The sequence below is a fragment of the Lingula anatina genome, chromosome 3, assembly GCF_051362555.1.
Source record: "Lingula anatina isolate TDL-2025a chromosome 3, LinAna3.0, whole genome shotgun sequence".
Lineage (NCBI taxonomy): Eukaryota > Metazoa > Brachiopoda > Lingulata > Lingulida > Lingulidae > Lingula > Lingula anatina.
The window spans coordinates 13,446,294-13,466,062 of NC_141769.1; the positions used below are offsets into that span (position 1 = coordinate 13,446,294).

At 34.7% G+C, this 19,769-nt stretch overlaps 1 protein-coding gene across 4 annotated transcripts; it reads right to left on the bottom strand.

Annotated features, from left to right (window-relative positions):
- Positions 1 to 44: 44 nt before the first annotated feature.
- LOC106178600 (rhomboid-related protein 2) lies at positions 45 to 19,508 on the bottom strand. Of its 4 annotated transcripts, XM_013561850.2 has the most exons (11): positions 19,326 to 19,508; positions 18,119 to 18,142; positions 15,142 to 15,315; positions 14,517 to 14,696; positions 13,290 to 13,444; positions 11,630 to 11,742; positions 11,122 to 11,222; positions 10,551 to 10,656; positions 6,731 to 6,835; positions 3,537 to 3,632; positions 45 to 2,139 (listed from the first exon to the last, which is right to left on the bottom strand). In XM_013561850.2, the coding sequence occupies exons 1-11, from the start codon at positions 19,395 to 19,397 to the stop codon at positions 1,964 to 1,966; spliced, it is 1,302 nt and encodes a 433-aa protein (XP_013417304.2). In that variant the 5' UTR covers positions 19,398 to 19,508; the 3' UTR covers positions 45 to 1,963. The 4 variants fall into 4 exon arrangements, with proteins under 4 accessions (XP_013417304.2, XP_013417306.2, XP_013417305.2 ...); XM_013561852.2 differs by lacking the exon at positions 6,731 to 6,835; XM_013561851.2 differs by lacking the exon at positions 3,537 to 3,632.
- Between the last annotated feature and the right edge of the window lie 261 nt (positions 19,509 to 19,769).

Consider the following 19,769-nt stretch of genomic DNA (forward strand, 5'->3'; position numbering starts at 1 on the left):
ATTGCATATGTTTTTAAATATATTGTAAATATTATAACAAGGGATTTAGAATAAGTAAATATATTTATTGGAATCACGTAAAGATTTGTAGTCATTGAACAGAATGTGAACATTTACCCTACATGGTATTATGTTCATTACTATAAGCCAGTGCTAAAACCATCCTAATGAAGCATAAGTGTATTAATGTCTGATCTGGTTGTCATTAAAGTGTTAAGTACAAAAATTAACCATTTAATCATCCCCCCCCCCAAACTTCATCCAAAGACACTGCCTGGATGACACCAAGCAGTGCCTCGAAAATGTAAAGTTTTATTTGTCATTTCTCATTCACAGGCCCATGGATTAACTCAGGTACTGGTATTTTTTTTACATGTTGCATCTCATATGAGAGAGCACCAGGATAAATTGTTACAAAAATGCTGTTATGATTGTTGACTAGAGAACAGTAACAATTCCACATATATATATATATATATCTCTGAGGCTTACCTTTGATATGGATATAGATGGATGCTGTAAGGAGCACCAGTGTCATAGATGATAATAATTAAATTGACCCAATGACTAGCCATCTTTGCCATGGACCAGTGTTAAGGTGTTTTGACTCAGGCTTATATAGTGAATGGACAATGTAATATCAAGGATATGAGCTGACCTTTCCAACTGTACAAAGAAGCCTAATGCTACTAATAAACCATTTATGTTCCATGCCAAAAGTGGCCATGTTGATGACTATAGACAGCGTGTTCTCCTTATTATAAAATGTCTTTGTTAAATAAAATATGAAGCTACACTGTCAAAAGAAAAAATACTTCTATAAGACAAAACTAAAAAATATTATCATATAATGACATTTTAAGAGATTTCAAATGCTTTTATACTTGATATGTTCTATAACATACTTTTACATTTCCAGTCTTGAGTTTTAAAAATACATAAAAATAAAGTATTTTTTCAATCAACAGCTAATATTGACAACTAATATTACCTCCAATATATCAATGTCTCTCATGGAAAAAAAACTGCAACATAACACAGATGATGAAATTCTTCTCTGGTCTACATAAAAATAAAACTTTCAAAAACATAAATAACTGCCATAAAAGCTACATCAGTGTGACATAAATACAAATCATATCTTTGCTCGTAGTTTGCACATCATGATATTCAATATAAGTTTTAAAATGCATATTAATTGGTACATTATAATTTTAATGTTTTAATTAACATTCAATTAAATTATATATATCTATTAAACATTAAGCAATTTGCTTACAATGCAAATAAGCACAATTTCTAAACCCTATACATGAAATACAGGTTAATTACTGTCAATCACATTTGCAATTCAAAAGAATTTTACTTGCTACTTCCTTTTTAAATGCCTATGGGCTGCAGGTTATATTCTTGGATGATACCAAGAATTGCACACATTCAGGGTGAACTACAATGCTTTTATAACCACAGAAACATGTAAGTACTGTAAGTTAAGAAATTGATAGTCTTTGTGATAACATAAGTAAGCTCAAGGCTTCTACTACCAGTTCTATACTGATACAAAGCACGATTCATCCTGAACAAAAAGAAAAATTAAAACTTGAAGCTGCTCCAGATACATATCTGAATCCCTGCACTGTTGTCGTATAACAACACATTTATGTTCCTGATATGTTGCCAGTTTTGGTTAAGTAACAATTGTACTTAAATTATCTAAAATGTTGGACCCAAATATTTTTTGATTGATTTTTTAAGAAAGAAGTTAACATAATTGCTTTATAGCAAATAGTAGATCTAATTATAAGTTCTACTTTTTTTTTTCTTTTTTGAGATGGCCAAATATTGTAATAATTCTTAAAAAAGGATAAGACAGAGTAAAGTGTGTGAAAAATTCTCATACACTACAACATGGTGTCCAGTCACTCTTTGGTAGTCCTGTTCCATTCATTACTGCATGGATCTTTTAACTACTAGAACAACATGGCTCCCAGTCAGTCTCAGGGAATCCTGGGTAAAGGCCATTCCAGAAGACAGCAAAGGCAACCAGGAGCAGGTAGATGACGAGGAAGACCCACCATAATATTACCTCCCATGGTTTCTTGTCCAGGTTTTTCAAAGCTATGCTCCCCACTAGAACACCTGGTAACAGGGAAAAAGACTGGTTCAATGAATGTATGATAACTGACCCCCAACAGAATATCAAAATATTTAAATTTTAATTTTGACAGAAATCATTAAAAGGAAACAGAAATTTTATGAGCTGAATCTAGTAGACCATCCAAATACATCTCAATTCAGGTTATTGACACTTGATTCCATTAACTGACAAGCAATATTTTTTTTAACATTGTTGTAGTACATTTCAGGTAGTAGGAGTAACAATAGTTTACAAAATAATATGAGTTATCACAATGCTTATGATATAACAATCATTTAATTATGATGAAAAAGGCCAGAACATTAATTAAATACCCATGTATGCTTTTTTCATTAAAAAAACTTGTGAACCATAATTTACCTTGATGCAATAAATACATACATGTATAACAGAAAGCATTTTAAATATTAAAATATCATCCCCACATTGTCCTGTTGACACATGCAATGCCAAGCCTTTATGTAACTACATAGAAAACTGAAATATATATTAGTTGTTAGTAAGGTTAGTAGACAAACAAAATGATAAACCATTATTCAGTGTTAAAAAAAAAACAAAAAACACTGAGACATTCTTGAAGGTAAACTTAAGGTGATTGACAGAGGTATGCACCATGCTATAGCTGAATTAGTGGTGAACCAATCAACAGTGGCCATATCAAGCAAAATCCAAGATGGCCCCTAATATATTATTCATTTGTCATATGTAAATACAGAAATTGATTTCAAAAGTTACTTAACAATTTAATATAATTAAAATTTGCACTGGCCACAAGTACTAAGGCCTTCTTCAATAATTCGGGCATTTTATATTTTTCAAGCTGGCAACTGAATTCAAGATGGCAGTCATTTTCCTTGTTTTACTGATAAAAATACTAATACCTAAATTAAAAATTTTTTAAATATGTAAGATTGCATTGCAATCTGGGAGACTGAATATATGCAGGTAGGTTTCCACTCTCCATTTAGACCTAAAACCAGACATGATTATAATCTCATGTCTGTTGTCTCTTAATTATTTAAAATAATATTTATATTATCATGCTAACATAATTATGTAATATTTTCATTGTTTTTTATGTAGAGCTAGCAATCATGACACCGTTTCTGTAGCAAGCTATCAATTTTGACAATGCATTTAGAGCTAAAAAAAGTTCATCATTATATGACCAATGTCCATTATTTTATAAGGAATTCAAATCCTTTAAGTGCAATGACACCTCTCTGCCCAGTGACAAGAGTTAGTTCCACTTCCAAAAAGTAAACCCAATCTAAACTAGCTTAAAGCACCAACTTCCATATTTCACCCAGCACTGCTGCCACCTGAAGACCATATACCATGGGTTAACTGTGTGATGCTACATGTATATTGGTCTTACCAGCTAGAGCACCCCCAAAGTGAGCAGCGTAGCCAACATTTTCTTTTGTACTTGAGGCATAACGATTGTACACAGCAAGACCTATGTCTACCCCAGCTGATCAGAGGAAAATAGAGTGTTTTGAGACGAATGCTTTATATATATTTGGGTGATAAATATGATGAAAATGTGCTAAATATTGAAAATCTTTGGTGAAACTGAAAATTTAAAATTATGAAATATGAATAAAAACTAGAGGATCAGAGAGGCGATACCGCCTCCGGATATTGTACCACCAGCTGGAGTAAGCGCATTCGTATGGACCCCCCCCCCTCCTAAAAGGGACACCATCACCAGTCTGGTGTTTGACAAGCTCTATAAGATGCAAACAACAAGAGTTCTCAAAATATGCAAAAAAATATGACTAAAAATGATACAATCAAGCAGATTTTTGAATTGACTTGCATTTTCATACCCTTGATCACTCCTGTATTCTCTAGACAAAAGGCCTATTGGTTTTCCTTGAAATACGTTGTCAATGGTGCATATATGCTGACAAAAGATAAAACCTAGGGGAAACAATGGGGACATCTCTGCTAGATTTAAAGATATGAGAGGCAAGAAAATATGCAAAGCTCAGTTCATGGTGAAAAAGTAGGTCAAAGGTCAATTTCAATATCATAGTATATGAATTTCTATTCAAGTTCAATAGCAACCATGGGCATTTCTTTGCCAATTTTGCAGATTTAAAGGCCAGAAAACATGCAAAAAGCAGTTCATCATAAAAAGTAGGTCAAAGGTCAATTTCAAGGTCACAGATTGCTAGTGTACTTCCTATTCAAGTTCAATAGTAACTATGGACCTATCTCTGTCAGTTTTGAAGATAAAGGTGAACGAAAATTTGCTAAGTTCAGTTCATAGTAAAAAGACGGTCAAAGGTCAATTTTAAGGTCACAGTAAATTGCCAGTATATGACTTCCTATTTAAGTTCAATAGTAACTATGGACCTATCTCTGCCAGTTTTGGAGATAAAAGGGAAAGAAAATCTGCAAAGTTCAATTCATGATGAAAAGTAGGTCAAAGGTCAATTTCAAGGTCCCACTTAGATTGCCAGTATATGACTTCCTATTCAAGTTCAATGGTAACTATGGACCTATCTCTGCCAGTTTTGGAGATAAAAGGGAACAAATATTTTCAAAGTTCAGTTCATGGTGAAAAGTAGGTTAAAGGTCAATTTTAAGGTCAAAATAAATTGCCTCTAATGACTTTCTATTCAAATTCAATAGTAACTATGGGCGTATCTTTGCCAGTTTTGGAGATAAAAGGGAACAAAAATTTGCAAAGTTCAGTTCATGGTAAAAAGTAGGTCAAATTTAAGGTCATAGTAAATTGTCAGTATATGACTTCCTATTCAAGTTCAATAGTGACTATGGACCTATCTCTGTCAGTTTTGGAGATTAAAGGGAACGAAAATTGGCAAAGTTCAATTCATGGTGAAAAGTAGGTCAAAGGTCAATTTTAAGGTCACTGTAAAATTGCCAGTATGTGACTTCCTATTCAAGTTCAATAGTAACTATTGACCTATCTCTGCCAGTTTTGGAGATAAAAGGGAACAACAATTTGCAAAGTTCAGTTCATGGTGAAAAGTAGGTCAAAGGTCAATTTCAAGCTCACATCTAGATTGCAAGTAAATGACTTCCTATTCAACTTAAATAATAACTATTGACCTATCTCGGCCAGTTTTGGAGATATAAGGGACTAAATGTTACAATTCTGAGTTACAATAATGTGCCACCACAAAGTACTTTTTAATACAGCATAACACGAAAACCGTTTGGAATACAAAAAAACGGAGACCACCTCCAGTGTTGGGCTTTACATGCTCTACAAAATGCAAAAAAGAATGGGTCTCTAGCATTAACGGTTCCCGAATTAGAGACAGTTTTCAGTTTTGGCATCTTATGGCCGCTACTCCCAAGAAAATGCACCGATTGACCCCAAATTCATGGAGATGAAAGATGACCTGAAGGGTAACACTTTCCAATAATATTATTGGTTAAGTCTGTGTGGTGTCTGAATAACAGGGCAAATAATATTTTTTTTCTTAAAAAATTTCATTTTTTTTTTAATTTTGGCCCGTTTGACCTTGAAATAAAGGTCAAAGGTCAAATCCAAGGGCATATTTGAAATCTACACATATGACTTTTGGAAAGCTGTCTGTAGAAAATTTTCCCATAATTCCTTCCGTAGGGTAGATAATTGGCATTGAATTTTCAAAAATTTTGACAAGGGTGCATTTCAAGGAGCGTCACGCCCAGGTCAATGCAGCGACTGAGACAAAAAAACCTGGGGGTTCAAGTTGAGGTTATATGTGACCTAAATCCAAGAGATGGGGACAGGGGTCCTTGCGGTCTAGGAGGAGAAGCGGTAACGGTGACTTGTATCCGGCGCCAGTACGCGGAGCCGGCGGAGCTTACGGAGCCGGCGGAGCCGGACGAGACGGGTCGGGACTAAAACCATGAGTACCGCCAGCGTACACGCTGGTGGTACTAATAATAAAATGGAAATTATACAAAAAAGAAAGAAAAAAAAAGAAAAAAATGCTTGTGTTTGAGTAAACCATGGTCAGGCTAAACCATATCTGGAAAAAAACTCACACTGCTATACAATGTGATGTGGAGTGACAAGCAACTTGCTACTTAAAACACACTGCAGACCATGGTGACCTACTAAGCTGTTCACACAGTGCACAAAGACAATCTGAAAACTAGATGCATCTACCAGCACTCACTCTGGTAAATCAACAGGACAGATCAAGGACAGAAGCATCTCCCTAATTTTCAGAGAAATATTGGGATCTCATCTCTCTGTTTCATTTAGAAAAGTGACAGTAGCTACTGGCAGTAGCATTAATATCTTATCCACAGTGCGCTGGGCTTACATAACATATTTTACTTTCTTTTTGGTTTCTAAAATATATATAATGTAGACATTATTTTTGACCAAATTCAATTTTGAAACAAAAGTTTAAGAAAGAGAGAAAGAGACAAATTCTTTCTCTGTATCAATCCAATTATAAGCAATTTTAGGCAGATATGAAATATTACCTGAACCAAATGAAAAAAAAACACTGTATGTATAAGCAGTGAGAAGTGCGTCACCACCTAACAAACTCTGACAATCAGGGTGACACATGCTGGTCCACAATATCAAACCTGCTAAGGCCCCTCCAAAATGGGCGGCATAGCCGACCCTTCGTTCATCCATTCCTTCTTCCTCAGAATATCTTTTCCATATGGCAAGACCTGTATCTGTAGCAGCTGGGAAATAATACCACCACCAGAGTTAGTAGAATATTTGTGTTATAATAAAAAGATAGATTTGGTACTTTTCCAGTCCAATTGTGATAGCTTTAGTGAATTCACACCATCCATAACTGTGTAATAAGTACAACAACATAAAGTAAGGAGCTTATCTGATCCCTGACATCCTCATTGCACCCATCACTAATGCTGGGCATTACACACAACTTAGCTTTAGGTGGGAGGTAGGGGGGAGTGGACTCTTCTGATACTGAATGGTCAGGGGATGGACTCTTCTGATACAGAATGGTCAGGGGATGAACTCTTCTGATACTGAATGGATGGGGGATAAACTCTTCCAATACTGAATGGATGGGGGATAAACTCTTCCAATTAGCTTTTTCATCTTTTCCGGAAATGGAAATTGCATTGTGGGTAGGGGAGCCCTGCAACGACGAACACTTACAGCGGTGCTTAAAACCATGGCTGGGTTTACGGGCTTTTTGTCCCGCTACTACAATAACAGTAAGCGAGATCGACACATGAGGTTTAATAAGTTCCCAACAAACCCGTTAGAATGAAAAATATGGTAGAAAGAAAGGAAAATATAGCAAGTTTGGATCAAAAGCAGGGCACCGTGTTTGCACTGAACATTTCGAAGGCGGGAAGAAAAACTATAATATTAGGAGATCAACGGTGCTTTAATAAAAAACAAAAATGCTTAGTTAAACAACGGATATAACGAACTGTCGGTAAATAGAACTCGGGGGTAAAAAATGCGAGAAAAAAAACATTATAAAGATTTGAAGAAAAAATTGAAGAATAGGCCGGGGCCTAAAAATTAAGAAAAGACTTCAAGCATGAGATTATGGAAAAGAAAGTAAAAGCTTTAAAGTTTTACACGGGGATTCTACTTATAAAAAATTCAAGAACTTTCACGACTTTTTGTGTAACAACAAAGAGAAGGTTTGAAAAGTTTTGTATGTAATATCCTTTTGTGTGTGTTTTATTGGGGGCGTCTCGATAGTCCGAAGGTTCATTGGTCCGAAGGTTCATTGGTCCGAAAAGTGGTAACATTTTCATCCATTTTTTAATCAAGGGTTCATTGGTCCGAAGGTTCTATAGTGAACATTCGGACCAATGAACCTTCGGACTATTGAACCTTCGGACTATCGCTACGGCCCCGTTTTATTGATAAGTGATCATTTTAAATGTTGTAGGCCCATCACAGGTTTTAGTCTCTAATAACCCTTAGCAGGGTGAGTTCTATTTTTTTTAACGTGAGACGTTAATCAAATTTTTATTATTATGTATTCAGTCCCGTATACGTATTACTGATTTGTACAAACGGGGCTCATATTATCAAGATCAACAGAGACATACGAAGAAGAAAGTACATCGGCTCTTGTTGAACGCATTATCGGCGAAATAAAAAGTTATTTATTTCTGAACTCAATGACAAGAGAATTGGAAAATTCAATGGGCATATTTTTTACAAAAAATGCAGAAAAGCCTTTCTGTAAGCTACACGTACATAATACATGTATGGTAAAGACAAAATGGATAATAAACATAATCCAACAAGGTATTTGTAAAGTAATACAAATATGCTTAGTATTAAAGTAAGCCTTCGTATATTTAACTGTCTTAGATAGTTGAAAAGTATGAAATGTGTGGGAAACATTTTACTTGAATGTTTTAATTGTCTGTGATTGAAAACGATGAAAATACGCATAAAAACGTTTAAAAATCAAATAATTTGGGCTCTTGCTATAATTTTGTTTTTTGTTTCAGATTGACAAAATTTTCATACTTATCAGACGAAAGGCTGACATTTTTTACCTGTCGTAAATTTTGTACATATACTAGAGTAAGACACGGTAAACTTTAATTATCGTCTGGGAAAGAGTCGAGAATTCCTGTCTCACCTATTTAACACTTAAAAGGTTTTAATTACAGAGGAAAGGTCGTAGTTGTGGCCGCCCGCCTTACCGAACAATTGAACAAGTAACACCTGATGCCTTATCAGGTACCAAACGATTTAATCAGTTCACCGACGAACGATCTGCGTGTCAGTTTTACCTGTATACACAGTAGTTACGAGTCAAACAATGCAGGAAATCTTTTCATTTTATCACTTTAAAAATCTCTTAAGATATCCTTCAAACAAGACATCAAAATCGTAATGAATTGACACTGCCGGTACATGAGGTGATATCGCCACAGCTTGCATACAACATGTACAAAATTGTGAAGACGTAGGCCTGCGCACCTGTCCACACTCTTGAAAGCTGTGTACGAGTCTACTGGCTATTTTGATTTTATATATAAAAAAATAACGAGTCTCTTTCGCATATCTTTATTATCGGAAGCATTTAAAAGAACTCCATAGCTTTAGTTCGTCATCACTATTGAAAGTGTAGCCAAGGCTCGGACGCTTAGGTGAAGTCTAGTTGAAAAGCGCATCGTATTTAAACTGAGAAAGAAAATATTTAATTGCTTTATTCTCCGTCCAAATAGCTGGTTCTTTCCTACAGTTTATGCATTTCTGTGCTTCAGCCACCTTTTTAGTTTGACAGAAAGCAATGCACGCTTCATACGACCTTTTTATATGCGCACCTTGTACATCATCTACACCTAGCATTGCCATGCTGGAAACAGCAGAGGACCACCATGACCCCTGTGGCGCGCGGTTCCTGTCATGCGCACTTCGTATTTCCGCAAAAGATGAAAAAGGTTAATACTGAATGGACAGGGGATAAACTCTTCTGATACTGAATGGCCAGGGGATAAACTCTTCTGCTACTGAATGGCCAGGGGATAAACTCTTCTGATACTGAATGGCCAGGGGATGAACTCTATTGATACTGAATGGCCAGAGGATGGACTCTTCTGATATTAAATGGACCACAGTCAACATGATTTTTTTATGTATCAAAACAGAGCATCGTGTACTTCTTACCAGAGGCTGGATGGGTGATGGCATTGATGCTGTGCAAAAAATTTTCCCAGAAAAGAAGTTTGCACACGCAGCTGGTGAATAGTCAGAGAAATTATCTGTGAGAATCTCATGAAAACATTTCTTTCTGTGTCCTTAGAGGAGGGTAAGTGTTAGGGTAAGCTGATAACTAAAAACATCATATTTGATAGTATAATACTCAGTTAAGCTGTGACAATTAGACTGGAAATGAACCTTGACGTATCTATTAGTACTTGATGAGGATATCATAGTTTTGAGACAAAAGTTCAAGTATTATATATATTGGAAGCAAAAGTAATATAGCAAATGATGTGGTGTGATATACAGGTAGTATAAAATAAAGCATTCTCATTAAAGGTTATATGCATCATATTTCTTTATTCTAACATACCTTAGATGCCTTTTTATTTGTAGACTATGTGTAACAACCATAAAAATATTTCTTTTAACTTAAAACAAATAAACATGTAAATCCTTCAATAAAGCTTTCTGTGTAAAACGCCTTAAGGTACTCAATCTAAAATAATATCAAGAATACCAGTATTTTCAAATTGGTGATGATAATCAAAGTTTGTGCTTTTCATTATCAAACCTCTATGAACAGCATCATCTGCTTATGTAACCAAAGTCTTACAGATGTAAATATTAATTTTAAATTTCTAAACTTAACTAACCTCATCAACATTATCTTGTCTTTTGAATATTAAACAGACTGGATTTAGGCACAGTGTCAGCAAGCAAACATTTACTCACCAAACACAAATATAACTAGCAGCCTGACGGGTGCACTTAGTATAATTCTAACCACAGCTTTGAACCCAGCCCCCTCCATCCACTTGTGCTGCATCTCCTCCCAATTCTGAAATATACAGAAATCATAGAGCGTGTTCAGAATAAAGTAATTGTACCAGCAGGATCGATCTATCTCTGCACTGATTTTTGCTACAGTGCATTCAATGTAATCAGCTTAACTGTCTGATATGCCCCCTTCAGAAGTGAGGGGGTAATTAACGTTTGTGCACGAAAACAAAATGACCACCTCTCCAAAAAATTAATTACCCCCTCGCTTCTCGAGGGGGCATGCCAGACAATTAAACTGATCACACCAAGTGCACTTTAGTGAGATAGAAAAGACAGAGATAGAAAATATGACTTTGGGATATTTTCAAAAGTGGACAGTTACTTTTTAATTTAAAATTTAAAAGTGTACTTTTTAATTTAAGTAACATGGCAAAATATTTAGTAAACAGTGCACTTTTCTACATTGGCACTCACTTCTGCATTGTGTCTGATATTGGTAAAGAAATCCTGAACATAGACATACCATAATAATGGCTGCCACATGAGCACCAATGAGTGCATAACATCCCCCACTTGCCCCAGCCAGGAAGGAGGATGGATCTGTTACTGAGTGGGCTAAAGAGCCTAAAATAAAATTCCATTCTGTTTTGGTTTTGGTATTCAAATATTGACTAGAAATGCAAAATGTAACTTCCCATTGTGTTAATTTGTATTGTTAAATTATTTCCATACAAGACATGCATACTGTCATTCAAATTATATGTACCTTCTACATGCTGTTATAGTTCTCGTGTTTCTAGAACACACACACACACACACACACACAAAAAAAAATCCCCAGGTTCATGCTTACAAGCATCAATTTCTTTATGTAGCCCATAAAAAATAATAATAATACATATTTTTAGCAACATTCACTAAATATTTCTCATAAATACATAATTTTATTTTAAAAATATATGACATGCATTATTTTTTTTATTTTAGTGAAACTTCCAAGTACTCTACCCCCTTTTCTCAAAATTACATACCAGCTATAACACCCAGGAAATATACTATCATCATCCGCCACCACTTGTGGACCATTTCCAATGGAATGCCTAGTATAAGCTGAAATACTAGGTTGAAGATGAGGTGTGTGTACCTGGAAAATGGAAGAGAGAAAAATTTATAGCAAATATCTTTCATTAAACAGTGGAAGGGGAAGATTTTTGCCCATCAAAAAATAAATAAATAGAAGAATAAATTGACAGATAGTTATGTATACCAAACAAAGTTTTATTTGTACCATTTCATTCAAAAGATTTAGTTTTTAGGGAAGAAATATATTAGGCATCTGATAAATCAATTTTCAGTCTAAAATCAAATAACACTTGTGTACAGTAAGTTACAGCATAATTGCAGAAACAAAGGCGTCAAATTATCTGGATAATTTTGTTAACAACATTTTTTTGTAAATTTAGAATAGCAATTTTCCAAAGGATAAAAAAGGTTTTAAAAAAACATTAACGAAATCATCAACAAAAATTGTCCCAACAAAGCGGATTGTGTTCACTAAAATTACAGGCAAGTATAACTTCAAGGAAAATTAAAATGAATAGGGAAGGATGATAAATGAAGAAAGTTAAAATCTAACAAGTAGTTCATCAATGGTACATTAGTGTTACTATAAAGAATGCAACTTAGATCTTTTCCCAAAAACATGAGGCAGTCCATTCGTTTTTATACATTATTTTCCAATAGGATATTCTCTAAGTCGAGCATAAATCATCCCCTTAATTCTGTGTATTATCATGAATAACATGCTGTGACAAGAATCAATAGCAAGACAGCTTCCGAAATGTTGGACACAAGTTATCAATTAATATCCATTATCAATCAAAACATATGCTCCTTTGTGTAATATTTAAGATTAAGCATGACTGTGGAGATGGTTTTAATATCCCATGTGACTTGTTAAAGTCTACATAATTCATCTTACTTCTTTCCATCCACATGAGTGTGGCACAGCTGTGTTGACAGCTAAAGATGAAAACCAATGCAGGAGTACAAGTATTATGTTACTCAACCTTAAACCACCTTTATGAGGAGCAAATCTCAGGATTGAGGTGGGCACTCTTTTACAAATCCAAGTGCCTTTAGAGTATACTAGCATTCATGCTATATTCTGGACAGACTTCAGTCCCTAGCTAGGCAACATACTAGTTATTAGGTTCCCAATGGCGATGCATAAAATAGTAGCACTCAGTCAAACATCACACATATTATGGTAAACTAGGACCCAAAACATATCTTCTATCCTAGCAGCAAAGGAACCAAATTATAATTCCTTGATATGACTAAGTTAAAATTTTGATTTACATGTGTACTTATTCTTGCACCCACTCTCAAACCAGAGGCTATGTCAGCATCCTGGACATGGAATGTTGGATTGAAAAGGGAGAGCAGTAAAGTCTTCATAAATTGGTTGGACAGTGGTGCCATCTATCCAGGCCATGGATGGGGTGTTAAAATTTGTTCTGTGCAGATAACATCACAAGAATGGAAATAGTTCCACCAACATTCTTATTAGACAGAATTAAGTCTCTGAGAGAGAGGCACAACACCAACAAGCGATTCAGCAGTCTGGTAATTCATTAAAAAATTTCAGCGCAGGTTTGAAAATTCATTCAATATGGCTGGTGTACTTACCCCACATGTATACACATATATGTCAAGTATCTCCAAACTTCATATCTTCTAAAAGGGTTATATATTAGAGGACTGTAAGGAGGGAAGCCAGAGGCTGCAGTCACTGCATATTGTGTGTCCTTCAACTCCACTGCATACACTATGAATATGATGATCTAAAACAAATAAATCATTTTATGAAATAAACTGAATTTTAATCTTGAATATCAATATGAGCGATAATCCTCATTATTGCCCTGATGAAGTCACTCTTTGTTATCGTAAAAAGATTGCTTGGAGTATATTTATTTTCATTAAACTACTGCATTTTTAAACCAAAATTTACAAATGTCTACAGTCACAAAAAGGTAACTGATTTTTATTATAACAGATAACCATTCAAAGATTTTTAACATACAGAATATTTGAGAGTAAACCATGTATTTAAATTTTAAGAATGATGGATTTTCAAGAATGTGAACACAATGCAGCAGTGTTTGCAGAAAAGTAAAAAAAAATTAAAGAAACCATGTGCATCTCTTAGGTGCAAATATTTCTTGTAAGATTGATAATCACACTGAAGAGAAGTAATTCATTTCTTCATTTCTACTTTAAAAGTAATTGGTATTGATTTTTGACAGCCAGTGGGAGAAGATAAAAACAAATCCCATCCTTTTCAATTAACACAACAGCAGCAAAAGATCACAGTGAAACATTAAAAAATATATTGTGCCCTGCTCTACCTATCAATTTCCTGTTAATATATTGATTTTTATCCCTTTCTGATAAATGCAGACAAATGTCATCATCACTTTAAAAAGAATGTTCTTGGCAAAAACTCAGTCCAATACAATGTATTTTTCAAAGCTCCTTTGAATCTTTTCATAATTTTATGATTTAACTATGAATTGTTTTCTGACTACCTTAAGAGAAAGATGAACAGATGTGTGAGTCACACACCACACGGAAAAATATATATATGCCATTTTTTTACTTCAGATCTTTACTTCCATTTTTTTTTATTTTAACATGTGACAACGTTCTCATTCTTTTTTTGCCATTTGGACAACTGTAAAGAAGCCTTAAGTGTGTAAATAATACAATAATTACCTAAAACATCTCGAAATGTGAGGCACCATGGTGGTACATTCAATGATCAGACTATCACAAAAAATGAGTCATTCTTATATGCATACAGTAGACTAACGAGAGAGAGAGAGAGAGAAAGAGAGAGAGAGAAACACACACCTCTAACAGACTGACAAAGATGATGAATAGTGGAGGTGGTTTGCAGTCATATGCTTCTATATAGCTTTCCAGCGACTTCTTGACTGCGCTCTCTGGCACAACAGTACTCACTAGACCCAAAACAAACTTTTGATAACCTGTTAGTTTATGCACATCCAGTCGCTGCCGTTCATTAACAATCTGGAATTAAGTAAGCAAAAGCTGAGATAAATTTAACAACTGACATCGTTCAGCATTAAGTAAGTTATTGATATTTAATTTTCAATTATTTTGACCACTGTCTAAAAATAAGAATGTTTACACATTTAAAACAGGTATTATAAATCCATTATTAAAACATTATTATTATAAATAAAAACAATACCAATAATGTCTTTTTAGTTCAGCCAGGATTTCAGTATTGGGGGGAGGGGGGGTTAATATAGGCTCAGAAAAAAAAAAAGAATCACTCAGTTAGGCTTAAAAATAAAATAAAATAAAATAAAATAAAATAAAATAAAATAAAAACAAATGATACAGATATGATCTTTAAAGGGGCGAAGGGAAGTACTAGCACATTTTCAAGCCCCCCTCCCCCCCCAAATGGGATCCATCTTTGTGATTTGAAGTCCATCATAAACCTTACCAGACTTTCAAATTCAGGATATGACATAAGTCCATCCTGGTTGAGATCATATTTATCTATCATACGCTGCTTGCTGGAGTCAGGTATGCGATCCATCACTCCGGTTTGGTCAAGATGGTGGCGGATTTCACGCATAGGGATACCAGGAGCCTCTGGATCTCCATGTTGTGCTTGCTGAAATTTATTAAAAAATATTGCGTAAATCTCTATTATAGCTTAAAAACACTGGGAATTTATTAATACCACTTGAAGCTTTTAGTTCTGGTAATATGTCCAAAAACATAAAAACCCTCTTTTATACAAAAACTCAAAATAAAATTTTTGGTCAAAGAAAAAAAAAAGGCAGAAAATGGTCTTTTCTGATATCTCTGTTTATAAAACTAAAACTTGGCTTAAATTGAATGTGTGTTTGCTCTTAGACAAGGTATTTGATTTATACTCATAAAAAGATAAAATCTTTACACTGGACCTAGTAAACACCAGTGGCCATTGTGGACAGATTATTATCTTTACATTTATCACTTGCAATTGGCTACTGTGGGTGACAGCAAGTTGACATACTTTAGTGGTTGGGCTACCAGTAGCTATCAGTCCATAGGACTCAACATAAAATACTCATTGACATACAATATGTGAAATACTCAGTATGGTATGACTGTAGTGTCACCATGTAAATGAATTGTTTTTGCTTAATCTTATATGGGTGTGGATGTAAAAAATGTATATGGTATTACATTGTCCCACATGTACCCATGCACAAATGCATACCAGTGCACGCTAACGTACGTGCATGCACACACACACACACACACACACACACACACACAGTAGCGGATCCAGAGTTATTTTCTGACAGTCTTCCCATTTATCTTTGTTGATCCATCCTCCATTTTTGACTGTCTTCCGACAGAAAAAATTAGATACCCATCAATGTAAACTTGAAAATCTGTCTTCCGGAAGACCCAGAAGACACCCTAAATCTGCCCCTGCACACACACACACACACACACACACACACACACATGCATGCACATCAACAGATAACCAAGCTCACCCTCATAATCACATGAACAAATAAAAGCCCCCCAAATATATTCAAAGTCACAAATAAAAAACAAAGAATGATATGCCATTTGTTATCACTGATGCTGCTAAATAAATTAAGCCAGTATATTAATCTATAGTTCGTGCATTCTAAATGTGGTCCACAAATGTAGGTATACTGGCAATTTAGCACATAACCTGCTTTATGGCAAGAGAAAAGGGAACATCAACTGTGAAATGTTTCAGGTTCTTTCTTTTATTGGGTGTCTTAACTTTTGTAACTGTTATGGTTACAGCATTTATAATGTCTGATTTTGTGAGACAAAGAAAATCAGGATAACTTAAATTAACTGTTTGGATATTGATAAATAATATTCAAAAGTTTTAAGTATGTGCCAAAGATGATAAATATAACTGAAATTATAAACCTGATGATATAATGATATCAATATTGGTAAGCCATGGTAACACAGATGTTATACAACCCATTTTCCACAAACATTCTGAACCAATCAGCCATGCTACATGTACTAGTACATATGTGTCAGAATAATTTTCTTTTCTTCTCAAACAGCATAAAAACAGTGCACATTTCAAGATATTCATCTTTCTTCTCAAAGAAGTTGTAACTTTTCCCTTCTTCCCAGATTAACCTATATAATATTAACCCTGGTTTCTTCTACAGAACTGTTCAACAAGACCAGTGGATTTCCGTAAATCACGGACTATAGCTACTGAGTCTTATTTACAGGGCTGTACAGTGGAGAGCATATAAAAGTGCATAATATACATGTACCATTTACCATTGTGTTGAACAAGCACAACTATACATCAGATGTAAGCAAAATTTCACTGGAATGTAAATAAAGCATGGATTTTGCACAGAGACTCCAGTTTTTTTTTATGGTTCAAACAAATCATCTGTAAACTCTGACATGTTTTGACAGATTGTGTTTTTGTTAGCTTTGGTGTCACTGAGTGCAATGCAAACATATCACCTAGGGTTGGATATTATGCGGATGGCTGGCAAATAATGCAAGTGTTATACATAGGGCATCTGATTTTGGGTGCCAAGGTTTGCTGAAAATAATGTACACAAATATCTATTCTTTTTTAAGACTGCATTTGATAATAACCTCTTTTTATTTATTATACAGATTAAATGGTAATAACCCACAGTTTACAAACATGTTGACCACTCAGATATATTTTTCCACCTCTTTATTTTTTCATGTATTTTTAATAAAAACCCAGCTCATATTCTAGAACAGAATTATATTATTCAGGTTACTAAAAATATTTTCAAAAATGCACTATGAATAATAACTAAATATTCTTTTCCAAGAAGTGTTACATCTTATATGTAGGATGTGGCAAAGGGATATACACTGGTATATCCTTGATGTGGAATTATAATGACTGACATATACTAGTACAGGATAAAACTCCCTCTCTCTAAGATCATCGCTTCTGAGTAATTTCCTCATGAGTAATTCTACATTTTATTTAGTCCTTTATGCAAAGTTTTACAAATTCAGTATACATACTGGTATGTTACATTGGAAATAGTGTTTCAGCCCCAAGATTGTAAATAAATCAAGATAATAATAATGTTGATGGTGATGATGACGATGATGATGAAAATAATTAGAAAAAGCGGACTGTCAAATAAATATTCAAGAAAAGAGAACATTTAGTTATACATAATTATGTTAATTTTATGATAAATAGAAGCGAGATCAATTTTTATGTGCATAAACAGTCAATTACCAGTACAATGAAAGTGTTTGTGAGACACAAACAACGGAGTTTGTTTAACCCACTAATAATACTTAGTCTAGTAAATCACCTGCTCTTATACTTAACTGAATACTGAGAGTATAATACACATATGCATTATTTTAAATAACATATTAAAAAAAAATTCTCTTACCTGATCAAACCAAGGTTTGACATTCTATTGTGGTCAATAAACATATTTTTCAGTACCATATAGGTTGATGTGGCAAGCAGCAGGAAATGACGGATATGAAATTCAAGAAGAAATAGATCTTGCATTCAATGCAGTGACAATGCATAAACTTGAATTAGTGGAGATGAAAAATAGATGCAAAATATAGATAAATATATATTATACTAGTATATTAAGTAGAATTAGAATATAATGAAAAAAAGAACTATTTCCCATGCACTCAACACAATATATGCTGGATAAGTGAAACATTAACTTGTAATTATATATATATAAACATGTACAAATTGGTCCTTCTCTCTCTCTCTCTCATTCTCTATGCCCCCCTTTCCAAATAGACACGTGTAAAATTTAAATCCATAAATTTGTACAAGCTGTGCAATTAATACATATACAAATACTGCTGCAGTTCTTACATCATGATACTCAGGTAGTATACAGGTAGGATTGGGCAATCAACAGTATTCAGTTACACCTGTATAGCTGGGCACAGCATGACCCTATTTGCTACCAGAAGCACTGGTGATGACCATACATTTCTGCATAATAAATACTGGGACCGGGGTACATGTAAGAGGTCAACAAAACAGATGAAATAGGTTACTACTTAGGAATGCATAATGCATGAAAATAATTTGTGGACGATAATGGCAGTAGATCATAGATGGGGGTGGGGGTGATCCATGTATACATGTACTCTTCGTAGTTTTCATTAAATATCCTTTTCTTAAATATTCTCAACAACATGGAAATAAAAATGGTGAATAATATTTATCTGGCCCCATGTGGATCCTCCATCCATATACCATTTCAGTTAAGTGAAGGGAAAGCTAAAATCTTCACAACATCAATTAATCTGGCAAGGCCAATTTTTCAAAAACTAACACTCGTTGAGCACAGTCCAGCAGGACCCCCCCCCCCTTTTTTTTTCGGGGCTCCTCTTTTCCTTAAACTTTCAAGACCGTGCAGTCTGTAGGGGCTCAGCTTTATTGAAAATAATAGCCTTCCCTCCTGTAGTACGTAACGGTCACATTTCTCGCATTCCACCAGCACTACCTATCTCTATATAGTGCCGTGTCACATCGGCAATGCCTCGATCACTTGTTGGTATTATTATGTAGTTGAAAGCAAGTGGTACATACATTTCCATCCTCCAAACCTGACTCACCTCTGCAAGAAAATCCTTCAGTTCTCTTACTTCTCTCCTGGTGCTACTTGATTTCACTCCAGACTTAGCCATACTTCCCGGTCTGTCCGATTGACAGACGTAGGAGGTTTTTCCTCAGCCGCCCGATTCCTTCCGCTGTTTACCTTGGCTGATGCTAAAGCTAAGAATAACGCGCAATGGGCGGAACCAAATTAACCCGCCGCAACTGGTATGATAACGTACGGTAGGACAACGTGATTTTATGAAAAAAGTTTAATTTGTTGGGGCTATTCATTAAATCATCTGATGGTATCTTTAATTACCTGTCATCAAATGGATGGATCAAATCGATACGATATCAAATCGAAACTTAAAATAGCGTATACTTATACGGGATTGGCGACAAGGGGGGGGGGGGGGGGGGGGGTAGCACTATAGCGAAGGTAGCCTACTATGGTGTACTTA